The sequence below is a fragment of the Heterodontus francisci genome, unplaced genomic scaffold (assembly GCF_036365525.1).
Source record: "Heterodontus francisci isolate sHetFra1 unplaced genomic scaffold, sHetFra1.hap1 HAP1_SCAFFOLD_1038, whole genome shotgun sequence".
Taxonomy (NCBI): Eukaryota; Metazoa; Chordata; class Chondrichthyes; order Heterodontiformes; family Heterodontidae; genus Heterodontus; species Heterodontus francisci.
In genome coordinates, this window is record NW_027141118.1 from 44612 (window position 1) to 57250 (window position 12639).

Here is a 12639-nt window from a genome sequence, read left to right on the forward strand (position 1 = left end):
TCTCAGTTGGTAGCTCACATCCTGTGAGTCAGAAGGTTGTGGTTTGAGTCCCACTCCAGAACTCGAGCATAAAATTCAAGCTGACACTCCAGTGCAGTACTGAGGGAGTGCTGCACTGCCAGAGGGGCCGTCTTTCTGATGAAACATTAAACCAAAGCCATCAACCCTCTCTGGTGAACGTACAAGATCCCATGGCACTATTACGAAGACGACCAGGGGAGTTATGCCCAGTGTCTTGGCCAATATTTATTGTTCAATCAACATCACAAAAGCAGATTATCTGGTTATTATTGTATTGCAAAGCATGTGGGATCTTGGGATTCTTAAATAGAGGCATTGAGTACAAAAGCAGGGAAGCTACGCTGAATATTTATAAAGCACTGGTTAGACAACAACTAGAGTAATTGTAGCCAGTTCTGGTCACCAAACTTAAGGAAGGATGTGAGTGTCCTTGAGAGGGTGCAGAGGAGATTTACCAGAATGGTTCCAGGGAGGAGGGATTTTAGCGACAAGGTCAGGTTGGAGAAGCAGGGGTTGTTCTCTTTGGAACAAAGGCGATTGAGTGGAGATTTGATAGACAGGTTTGGAGAGGGTAGACAAAGAAAAGCTATTGCCATTAGCTGACTGTCCCCAAGACCATGTACTCAGATTTAATGTATTAGGCAAGAGATGCAGGGGGAATGTGAGGATTTTATTTTTCACTCAGCGAGTGGTAATGAGACCTGGAACTCGCTGCCTACGAAGGTGGCGGAAGCAGAGACGATCAATGATTTCAAAAGGAAATCAGATGGGGGACTTGAGGGAAGTAAACTTAAGAGGCAATTGGCATAGGGCCAGAGAATGGGACTAACAGGATTTCTCTACAAAGAGCCAGCATGGATACGACGGGCCAAATGGCCTCCTTCGGTGGGGTTATGACTCTGTAATGTTTCTGGGAATTTACTGTGTGCAAATTGGCTGCCACGTTTCCAACATCACAACAGTGACTGTGCTTCAAAAGTACTTCACTGGCTGTAGAGCACTTTGGGACGTCCGATGGTCATGAAAGGCTCCACACGAAAACAAAATTGTTTATGATCTGTCTGTTTTGAGTACAGTAGCACCGTGGTTATGTTACTGGACTTGTAATATAGATGCCTGCACTCGTGATCCGAAGACATGCCAGCTGGGGATTTTAGTTCAGCGAATTAAACACATCAGGAAGAAAACACAAGTTTCACTAACAGTTGACAACAAAACTACTGAGTTGTTCTAAAAACCCATCTGGTTCGAGCCATTCAGCTGTATCAAACCACTACTATCATGCCAGGTGTGTATGAGGTTTCACAGTGTATCAGGATCCTGCCAGGTGTGTATGGGGTTTCACAGTGTATCAGGATCCTGCCAGGTGTGTATGAGGTTTCACAGTGTATCAGGATCCTGCCAGGTGTGTATGGGGTTTCACAGTGTATCAGGATTCTGCCAGGTGTGTATGGGGTTTCACAGTGTATCAGGATCCTGCCAGGTGTGTGTATGGGGTTTCACAGTGTATCAGGATGCTGCCAGGTGTGTATGGGGTTTCACAGTGTATCAGGATCCTGCCAGGTGTGTGTATGGGGTTTCACAGTGTATCAGCATCCTGCCAGGTGTGTCTGGTGTTTCACAGTGTATCAGGATCCTGCCAGGTGTGTATGGGGTATCACAGTGTATCAGGATCCTGCCAGGTGTGTATGGGGTTTCAGTGTGTCAGGATCCTGTCAGGTGTGTATGGGGTTTCACAGTGTATCAGGATCCTGCCAGGTGTGTATGGGGTTTCACAGTGTATCAGGATCCTGCCAGGTGTGTATGGGGTTTCACAGTGTATCAGGATCCTGCCAGGTGTGGATGGGGTTTCACAGTGTATCAGGATCCTGCCAGGGGTGAATGGGGTTTCACAGTGGATCAGGATTCTGCCAGGTGTGTATGGGTTTTCACAGTGTATCAGGATCCTGCCAGGTGTGTATGGGGTTTCACAGTGTATCAGGATCCTGCCAGGTGTGAATGGGGTTTCACAGTGTATCAGGATCCTGCCAGGTGTGTATGAGGTTTCACAGTGTATCAGGATCCTGCCAGGTGTGTATGGGGTTTCACAGTGTATCAGGATCCTGCCAGGTGTGTATGGGGTTTCACAGTGTATCAGGATCCTGCCAGGTGTGTATGAGGTTTCACAGTGTATCAGGATCCTGGCAGGTGTGTATGGGGTTTCACAGTGTATCAGGATCCCGCCAGGTGTGTATGGGGTTTCACAGTGTATCAGGATTCTGGCAGGTGTGTGTATTGGTTTTCACAGTGTATCAGGATCCTGCCAGGTGTGTATGTGGTTTCACAGTGTATCAGGATCCCGCCAGGTGTGTGTATAGGTTTTCACAGTGTATCAGGATCCTGCCAGGTGTGTATGTGGTTTCACAGTGTATCAGGATCCCGCCAGGTGTGTGTATAGGTTTTCACAGTGCATCAGGATCCTGCCAGGTGTGTATGTGGTTTCACAGTGTATCAGGATCCCGCCAGGTGTGTGTATAGGTTTTCACAGTGTATCAGGATCCTGCCAGGTGTGTATGGGGTTTCACAGTGTATCAGGATTCTGCCAGGTGTGTATGGGGTTTCACAGTGTATCAGGATCCTGCCAGGTGTGTGTATGGGGTTTCACAGTGTATCAGGATCCTGCCATGTGTGTATAGGGTTTCACAGTGTATCAGGATCCTGCCAGGTGTGTATGGTGTTTCACAGTGTATCAGGATCCTGCCAGGTGTGTGTATGGGGTTTCACAGTGTATCAGGATCCTGCCAGGTGTGTATGGGGTTTCACAGTGTATCAGGATCCTGCCAGGTGTGTATGGGGTTTCACAGTGTATCAGGATCCTGCCAGGTGTGTATGGGGTTTCACAGTGTATCAGGATCCTGCCAGGTGTGTATGTGGTTTCACAGTGTATCAGCATCCTGCCAGGTGTGTATGGGGTTTCACAGTGTATCAGGATCCTGCCAGGTGTGTATGGGGTTTCACAGTGTATCAGGATCCTGCCAGGTGTGTATGGGGTTTCACAGTGTATCAGGATCCTGCAGGTGTGTATGGGGTTTCACAGTGTATCAGGATCCTGCCAGGTGTGTATGAGGTTTCACAGTGTATCAGGATCCTGCCAGGTGTGTATGGGGTTTCACAGTGTATCAGGATCCTGCCAGGTGTGTCTGGGGTTTCACAGTGTATCAGGATTCTGCCAGGTGTGTCTGGGGTTTCACAGTGTATCAGGATCCTGCCAGGTGTGTATGGGGTTTCACAGTGTATCAGGATTCTGCCAGGTGTGTATGGGGTTTCACAGTGCATCAGGATCCTGACAGCTGTGTATGAGGTTTCACAGTGTATCAGGATCCTGCCAGGTGTGTATGGGGTTTCACAGTGGATCAGGATTCTGCCAGGTGTGCATGGGTTTTCACAGTGTATCAGGATCCTGCCAGGTGTGTATGGGGTTTCACAGTGTATCAGGATCCTGCCAGGTGTGTGTATAGGTTTTCACAGTGTATCAGGATCCTGCCAGGTGTGTATGGGGTTTCACAGTGGATCAGGATTCTGCCAGGTGTGTATGAGGTTTCACAGTGTATCAGGATCCTGCCAGGTGTGTATGGGGTTTCACAGTGTATCAGGATCCCGCCAGGTGTGTATGGGGTTTCACAGTGTATCAGGCCTCTGCCAGGTGTGTGTATAGGTTTTCACAGTGGATCTGGATCCTGCCAGGTGTGTATGTGGTTTCACAGTGTATCAGGATCCCGCCAGGTGTGTCTATAGGTTTTCACAGTGTATCAGGATCCTGCAGGTGTGTATGTGGTTTCACAGTGTATCAGGATCCCGCCAGGTGTGTGTATAGGTTTTCACAGTGTATCAGGATCCTGCCAGGTGTGTATGTGGTTTCACAGTGTATCAGGATCCCGCCAGGTGTGTGTATAGGTTTTCACAGTGTATCAGGATCCTGCCAGGTGTGTATGGGGTTTCACAGTGTATCAGGATCCCGCCAGGTGTGTATGGGGTTTCACAGTGTATCAGGCCTCTGCCAGGTGTGTGTATAGGTTTTCACAGTGTATCAGGATCCTGCCAGGTGTGTATGTGGTTTCACAGTGTATCAGGATCCCGCCAGGTGTGTCTATAGGTTTTCACAGTGTATCAGGATCCTGCAGGTGTGTATGTGGTTTCACAGTGTATCAGGATCCCGCCAGGTGTGTGTATAGGTTTTCACAGTGTATCAGGATCCTGCCAGGTGTGTATGTGGTTTCACAGTGTATCAGGATCCCGCCAGGTGTGTGTATAGGTTTTCACAGTGTATCAGGATCCTGCCAGGTGTGTATGTGGTTTCACAGTGTATCAGGATCCCGCCAGGTGTGTGTATAGGTTTTCACAGTGTATCAGGATCCTGCCAGGTGTGTATGGGGTTTCACAGTGTATCAGGATCCTGCCAGGTGTGTATGGGGTTTCACAGTGTATCAGGATCCTGCCAGGTGTGTATGGGGTTTCACAGTGTATCAGGATCCTGCCAGGTGTGTATGAGGTTTCACAATGTATCAGGATCCTGCCAGGTGTGTCTGGGGTTTCACATTGTATCAGGATTCTGCAGGTGTGTATGGGGTTTCACAGTGTATCAGGATCCTGCCAGGTGTGTATGTGGTTTCACAGTGTATCAGGATCCTGCCAGGTGTGTATGGGATTTCAGTGTATCTGGGTCCTTTTAGGTGAGTAAAAGGCTTCACAAGCGATGCCCATCTGCAACTGTATTGAGTGAAATAAAGGCAATTCCACATATTTACAACTTACATCAGAAATTGTACAAATTGAAACTTGAATCTATGCAGAATAATGAGGATTGCTGACAAATTTGAGGAATGTTCAATCCTGCTCGCACATTCTTTGAATTTGATTCCCAGATTCTGACAAACGGATGCAGTCAAAAATTCTGACACTCAAAAGTGAAATAAACAGTTTGAAATCTCCGTATCATCTCTTACCTTTCAGGTTATTGGATACTTCGGATAAACCCTGTGCGATATTCATGTAGTCAAATGGATCAGAACCTGGTTAAATTATTTGAATTTCATGAAATCAGATTTGTGTAATATTATAGTAAATTCTGCAGTGTTTGAATCTGAAGTTGAATTCAGTGTGTGATTTTACCGTACCGAGTTCCTGTATTTCTTTTAGTATTTTGTCCAACTTTGGTACTCCGTGACGCATTTTCACAAAGGATTCCCACATCAGCCTTCGGACCCGTGAGCCTTTCTCCATCACCAGATTTAGGAGAAGTTTGGAACTGTCTGCCCTGTTTCCCTTCTCTGTGAGTTCAATGATCTTCTGCAAAGAATAATAATGATTACATTGAGGAGGGGAGTGAAAGACACACATGGAGAATGAGAAGGAAAGGATCTGCTCAATGATGATATCTCCCAGTGGTTTTCAGCACAGAAAGCAGTCACTGGGCTGGGCACTGATCCATTCTGAACATGAGCGGAATATTCTAGAAACATCTTAGGAACATGGGAACAGGAGGAGGCCATTCACTCCTCGAGGCTGCTCCACAATTCAATCAGATCATGGCTGATCTGTACCCTAACTCCATCCACCCACTTTGGCTCCATGTCCCTTAATACCCTGGGTTAGCAATAATCTATCAATCTCTGATCTTGGTTCAGTCATTAATGGAAATAAATTAGATGGAACCAAAATAGAAATCAGAAGAGTTGTTCCAGGAGAGTGAGGAATCACTGAGAATCTGCAGCAATTTTAATGGGATTAGTTTTCTCTGTCCTTCAGTGTCCAACATGACATCAGATACTGACTGACAAAATGATCCACTTGTTACTCACACTTACTTCCTGTTGTCACACTTTCTGATTTACTCAGAAATAAAAGACCAGAGAATCAGAACTCAAGTGACAGGGAAGGGTTGATTCTGAAGTGAGGGAAGCAGCTAGAAAACTGTCTGAGAAATGACCACCGACTAATCGAAATAACCACTGTTGATTTATCGTTCAGGAGGATCAACCAATAATAATGAAAATCCAATCACTTGTCCCTCACTAATTATACATTTGATTCCCAGTATTTTACATGCCCACTGTTAGTGGAAACCTTGACTGGGAGAACATATTGAGCAATGGGGCTTGTGTAGTCAGGACGTTCATCAACAGCTTAGCTCTGTATAGCGGCTTTCATGAAGGTTGTCGTAAAACCTAATGTCCTTTATGTCTGGCCTCTACATGACTTCAGTCCTTCAAGAATGCGGTCGCTGCTGAAATGGCCTGACTCCCTCGATAAAGGTGGATATATTAGAATAAAACAGATTTGGCCACTTAGTTTTCACCTCAGCATCAGATTTGGACATGATGAAGGAAAACGGAGTCCAGTCGCCCTGTAACGTCTCATTAACATCTGGGACTTGTGCAAAAACGGGGAGAGATGCACCACACGTTACTCAACAAGAGTGTGACAAAGGGCAGGACTGGGTGTTAAATATTCCTGGATGCAAGGTGTTCAGGAAAGATAGAAAAGGAAGAAAAGGGGGAGGAATGGAGATATTGATTAAGGAGAACATTGCAGTGCTGGAGAGAGAGGATATCCCTGAGGGGTCAAGGATGAAATCTGTTTGGCTGGAGATAAGGAACAAAAAAGGTGCAATTGCATTGTTTGATGTGGACTATGGGACCCAACGAGCAGGAAAGGATGAAGAGGAACAAATTACAGAGAGATGCAAGAATTATAGGATAGTTACAAAGGGGGATTTTAATTGTACAAATATAGACTGGGATATTAGAAGTGTAAAGGGCAGAGAGGGGCAAGAGTTCCTAGAGTGTGTTCAGGAAAATATTCTACAGCAGTAGGTTTCCAGTCCAAGGAGAAAGGAGGCCCTGCTCGAACTGGTCCCTGGGAACTAGGTGGGCCAAGTGGATCAAATATAAGTAGCAGTACATTTAGGGGACAGTGATTATTGTATCATAAGGCTTAGGTTGGTAATTGAAAAGAATAAAGAACAATCTGTGGTCCTGTGTTTGTGGCTTCATTGGTAGTTCTCTTGCCTCTGATTCAAAAGGTTGTGGGTTCAACTCTCACTCCAGGCACTCACTCCAGTGCAGTACCGAGGGAGTGTTGCACTGTCAGAGGTGTCGTCTTTCAGATGTCATGTTAAACTGAGGCTCTGGCCAATATTTAGGGCGGCGCAGTGGTTAGCACTGCAGCCTCACAGCTCCAGCGACCCAGGTTCAGTTCTGGGTACTGCCTGTGTGGAGTTTGCAAGTTCTCCCTGTGTCTGCGTGGGTTTCTCCGGTTTCCTCCCACAGCCAAAGACTTGCAGGTTGACAGGTAAATTGGCCATTGTAAATTGTTCCTAGTGTAGGTAGGTGGTAGGAGAATGGTGGGGATGTGGTAGAGAATATGGGGTAATGTAGGATTAGTGTAAATGGGTGGTTGTTGGTCAGCACAGACTCGGTGGGTCGAAGGGCCTGTTTCAGTGCTGTATCTCTAAATAAAATTTAAAAATCTCGAGTCAGAATAATTAACTGGGGTAAAGCCAACTTCAATGGGGTAAAAATGTACCTGGGACAAATAAATTGGAATCAAAGGCTGGCAGGAAGAACAGCAGCTGAACAATGGGCTACCTTCAAAGAAGAGATAGTTTGGACACAGTCAAGGTATCTTCCTTTGAAGCATAAAGGTAGGGCAAATAAATCCAGAGCTGCCTGGATGACAAAAGAGATAGAGATGAAGAAGCAGAAGTGTGTTTATGACAGATATGAGATAAATAATACAATGGAGAACCAGAGCTGAACATAGAAGGTTCAGAGGGAAAGTGAAAAAGCGAACAAGAGAAGCAAAGAGAGAGTATGAAAAGAGACTGGCAGCTAACATAAAATGGAATCCCAAAGTCTTCTATTGGCATGTAAATGGTAAAAGGGTGGTCAAAGGTCGAGTAGGGCCGATTAGCGACCAAAAGGGGGATTTACGCAAGGAGGCACGGGGAATAGTTAAGGTATTAAATGAATACTTTGCATCTGTCTTTACCAAGGAAGATATTGCTGCCCAGACCACAATGGAACAGGAGGTCATTAATACATTAGAAGGATTTAAAATTGATAAGGAGGAGGTATTAGATAGGCTGTCTATATTTAAGTTGATAAATCACCAGGGACAGATGAGATGCATCCAAGGTTACCGCAGGAAGTGAGAGTGGAAATTGCAGAGGCCAACAGCGACAGAAAGGACGTTTGAGGACTCGTCCACTGAGGTAGTATGGGCCGAGGTTAGAAACAGGAGAGGTGAGGTTACCCTGTTGGGAGTCTTTTATAGACCTCCGAATAGTTCCAGAGATGTAGAGGAAAGGATAGCGAAGATCATTCTCGACAGGGGTGAGAGTAACCGGGTAGTTGTTATGGGGGACTTTAACTTTCCAAATATCGACTGGAAATACTATAGTTCGAGTACTTTAGATGGGTCAGTTTTTGTCCAGTGTGTGCAGGAGGGTTTTCTGACACAGTATGTAGACAGGCCAACCAGGGGCGATGCCACATTGGATTTGGTACTGGGAAATGAACCCGGCCAGCTGTTAGATTTAGATGTAGGTGAGCACTTTGGCGATAGTGATCACAATTCGGTTAGGTTTACCTTAGCGATGGGCAGGGACAGGTATATACCGCAGGGCAAGAATTATAGCTGGGGGAAAGGAAATTATGATGCGATTAGGCAAGATTTAGGATGCGTAGGATGGGGAAGGAAACTGCAGGGGATGGGAACAATCGAAATGTGGAGCTTATTCAAGGAGCAGCTACTGTGTGTCCTTGATAAGTATGTACCTATGAGGCAGGGAGGAAGTTGTCGAGCGAGGGAGCCGTGGTTTACGAAAGAAGTTGAAGCGCTTGTCAAGAGGAAGAAGGCGGCTTATGTTAGGATGAGACGTGAAGGCTCAGTTAGGGCGCTTGAGAGCTACAAGCTAGCCAGGAAGGATCTAAAGGGAGAGCTAAGAAGAGCGAGGAGAGGACACGAGAAGTCATTGGTGGATAGGATCAGGGAAAACCCTAAGGCTTTCTCTAGGTATATCAGGAATAAAAGAATGACTAGAATTAGATTAGGGCCAATCAAGGATAGTAGTGGGAAGTTGTGTGTGGAATCAGAGGAGATAGGGGAAGTGTTAAATGAATATTTTGCATCAGTATTTGCAGTAGAGAAAGAAAATGTTGTTGAGAATACTGAGATTCAGGCTACTAGGCTAGATGGGATTGAGGTTCACAAGGAGGAGGTGTTATCAATTTTGGAAAGTGTGAAAATAGATAAGTCCCCTGGGCCAGATGGGATTTATCCTAGGATTCTCTGGGAAGCTAGGGAGGAGATTGCAGAGCCTTTGTCCTTGATCTTTATGTCGTCATTGTCAACAGGAATAGTGCCGGGAGACTGGAGGATAGCAAATGTTGTCCCCTTGTTCAAGAAGGGGAGTAGAGACAGCCCTGGTAATTATAGACCTGTGAGCCTTACTTCGGTTGTGGGTAAAATGTTGGAAAAGGTTATAAGAGACAGGATTTATAATCATCTTGAAAAGAATAAGTTCATTAGAGATAGTCAGCACGGTTTTGTGACGGGTAGGTCGTGCCTCACAAAGTTTTTCGAGAAGGTGACCAAACAGGTGAATGAGGGTAAAGCAGTGGATGTGGTGTATATGGATTTCAGTAAGGCGTTTGATAAGGTTCCCCACGGTAGGCTATTGCAGAAAATACGGAAGTATGGGGTTGAAGGTGATTTAGAGCTTTGGATCAGAAATTGGCTAGCTGAAAGAAGACAGAGGATGGTGGTTGATGGCAAATGTTCATCCTGGAGTTTAGTTACTAGTGGTGTACCACAAGGATCTGTTTTGGGGCCACTGCTGTTTGTCATTTTTATAAATGACCTGGAAGAGGGTGTAGAAGGGTGGGTTAGTAAATTTGCAGATGGCATTAAGGTCGGTGGAGTTGTGGATAGTGCCGAAGGATGTTGTAGGGTACAGAGGGACATAGATAGGCTGCAGAGCTGGGCTGAGAGATGGCAAATGGAGTTTAATGCGGAAAAGTGTGAGGTGATTCACTTTGGAAGGAGTAACAGGAATGCAGAGTACTGGGCTAATGGGAAGATTCTTGGTCGTGTAGATGAACAGAGAGATCTTGGTGTCCAGGTGCATAAATCCCTGAAGGTTGCTACCCAGGTTAATAGGGCTGTTAAGAAGGCATATGGTGTGTTAGCTTTTATTAGTAGGGGGATCGAGTTTCGGAGCCACGAGGTCATGCTGCAGCTGTACAAAACTCTGGTGAGACCGCACCTGGAGTATTGCGTGCAGTTCTGGTCACCGCATTATAGGAAGGATGTGGAAGCTGTGGAAAGGGTGCAGAGGAGATTTACTAGGATGTTGCCTGGTATGGAGGGAAGGTCTTATGAGGAAAGGCTGAGGGACTTGAGGTTGTTTTCGTTGGAGAGAAGGAGGAGGAGAGGTGACTTAATAGAGACATATAAGATAATCAGAGGGTTAGATAGGGTGGATAGTGAGCGTCTTTTTCCTCGGATGGTGATGGCAAACACGAGGGGACAGAGCTTCAAGTTGAGGGGTGATAGATATAGGACAGATGTGAGAGGTAGTTTCTTTACTCAGAGAGTAGTAAGGGCGTGGAACGCCCTGCCTGCAGCAGTAGTAGATTCGCCAACTTTAAGGGCATTTAAGTGGTCATTGGATAGACATATGGATGAAAATGGAATAGTGTAGGTCAGATGGTTTCACAGGTCGGCGCAACATCGAGGGCCGAAGGGCCTGTACTGCGCTGTAATGTTCTAATTCTAATTCCAACTTTTTCTGTCTTCCTTAGACTCAGGGGTGGTGCCAAAGTACTGGAGAGTGTTATGAAACTGCCTCTGTGCTTTGTTAACTATATTTTTTAATGATTCATTTTTGTTAAGATTGAAGCAATGTTAAACTTTGGGGTTTTCAAAATGGATCATTTAAAGGCCACTTGACTTTGAAAAACTGTCCCCGGGAATGTTTTTTAAAAGGGGCACAGAGTGGTCTTGTGAGGAAACAAGTCTTTCCAGGAAACCACCTGACTTCCAGCAACAACAACAAGCCTCTCTGGGAAACCACCTGACTTCCAGCTCAATAAACAGGAGAACTTTGGACACTTGGAGAAGTTGTTTATAAAGAAGTGACAGGTCAAGATTGATGGAGGTCAACTCATGTTGTCGGTTTCGCTTTTGAATTGGTGTCTGTGAGAGAGAGAGAGAGACAGACAGAGACAGAGAGAGGGGGAGGGAGGGACAGAGACAGAGAGAGAGGGGGAGGGAGGGAGGGAGGGAGAGAGACAGAGAGGGAGGGAGAAAGAGAGAGAGATACACAGAGAGAGAGAGAGAGAGAGAGAGTGAGTGAGTGAGTGAGTGAGTGAGTGAGTGAGTGAGTGAGTGAGTGAGTGAGTGAGAGAGTGAGTGAGTGAGTGAGTGAGTGGCTAAGGTCAAAAGGGAACTTTCATATTTCAATCTATTTGCTGATGCTTTACTTCATTATTGGTTAACACTTGTTTTATAATAAACTGATAACTTTGCTGTTTATTAAAGAAACCTGGTGGTTTGTTTCACTCTGGGATAAAAATAGAGTCTATAATTGACCATATCAGTAAGTGGGAAAACATTTCAATATATGTTGTGACCCATGGAGAAGTGGAACCAGAATAAACTGTGCACTCCTCCCACCTCGGTCGTAACAGGAGTTCCAAATGTTACATCTTAGTTCAAAAAATGATGTAAAGAAAAGGCCAGTCAGTTTATCTTCAGTGGTGGGGAAACTCCGAGAAACAATAATTCAAGAGCAAATTAAGTCACATGGACAAATACAGGTTAATTAAGGAAAGCCAACACCGATTTCTTCAGAGAAAATCATGTTTAACTAAGTTGCTGGAGTTTTTTGAACAGATAACAGAGAGAGTTGATGAGGGAAATGTTGTTGATGTGGTGTAAATGGACTCCCAGAATGTATTTGAAATGATGCTGCACAAGCGACTTGAGACAGATTATGGCTCATGGAATAAAAGGGACAGTAGCATGAATATGAAATTAGTTGAGTGACAGGAAACAGGGGGTAGTGGTTAATGGATGCTCTTCAGGCTTGAGGAAGGTTTGTAGTGGGGATCCCCAGGGATAAATATTGGGACCCTTGCTTTTCCTGTTATAAATTAATGACTTCGACCTTGGTGTACAGGGCCCAGGGATGGGCAGACAAATGGCAGATGAAGTTAAATGTGGATAAATGGGAAGTGATTCATTTTGATAGGAAGAACATGGAGAGACAATATAACAAAGGGTACAACTCTAAAGAGGTGAAAGAGGAAAGAGCAGAGGGACCTGGGGGTATATGTGCAGAAGTCATTGAATGTGACAGGACAGGTTGTGAGAGCGGTTAATAAAGCACACAGTATCTTGGACTTTATTAATAGGGGTATGGAGTACAAGAGCAAGGAGGTTATGCTGAACTTGTATAAGACACCAGTTCAGCCTCAGCTGGAGTACTGCGCCCAGTTCTGAGTATTGCGCCTTAGGAATGATGTGAAGGTGTCAAAGAGGGTGCAGAAAAGATTCACGAGAATGGTTCCAGGG

The 12639-nt window shown here is 45.4% G+C and overlaps 1 protein-coding gene across 1 annotated transcript in view; it reads right to left on the reverse strand.

The window, feature by feature from the left end:
- LOC137362158 (NACHT, LRR and PYD domains-containing protein 3-like) overlaps positions 1-12639 on the reverse strand; it is a 69737-nt gene that overhangs the window by 17108 nt on the left and 39990 nt on the right. The window contains exons 8-9 of the mRNA XM_068026644.1: positions 5175-5346; positions 5004-5069 (exon numbers count right to left, since the gene is read on the reverse strand). Of these exons, the coding sequence (XP_067882745.1) occupies positions 5004-5069; positions 5175-5346 (238 nt within the window). The remainder of the gene's footprint in view (positions 1-5003; positions 5070-5174; positions 5347-12639) is intronic.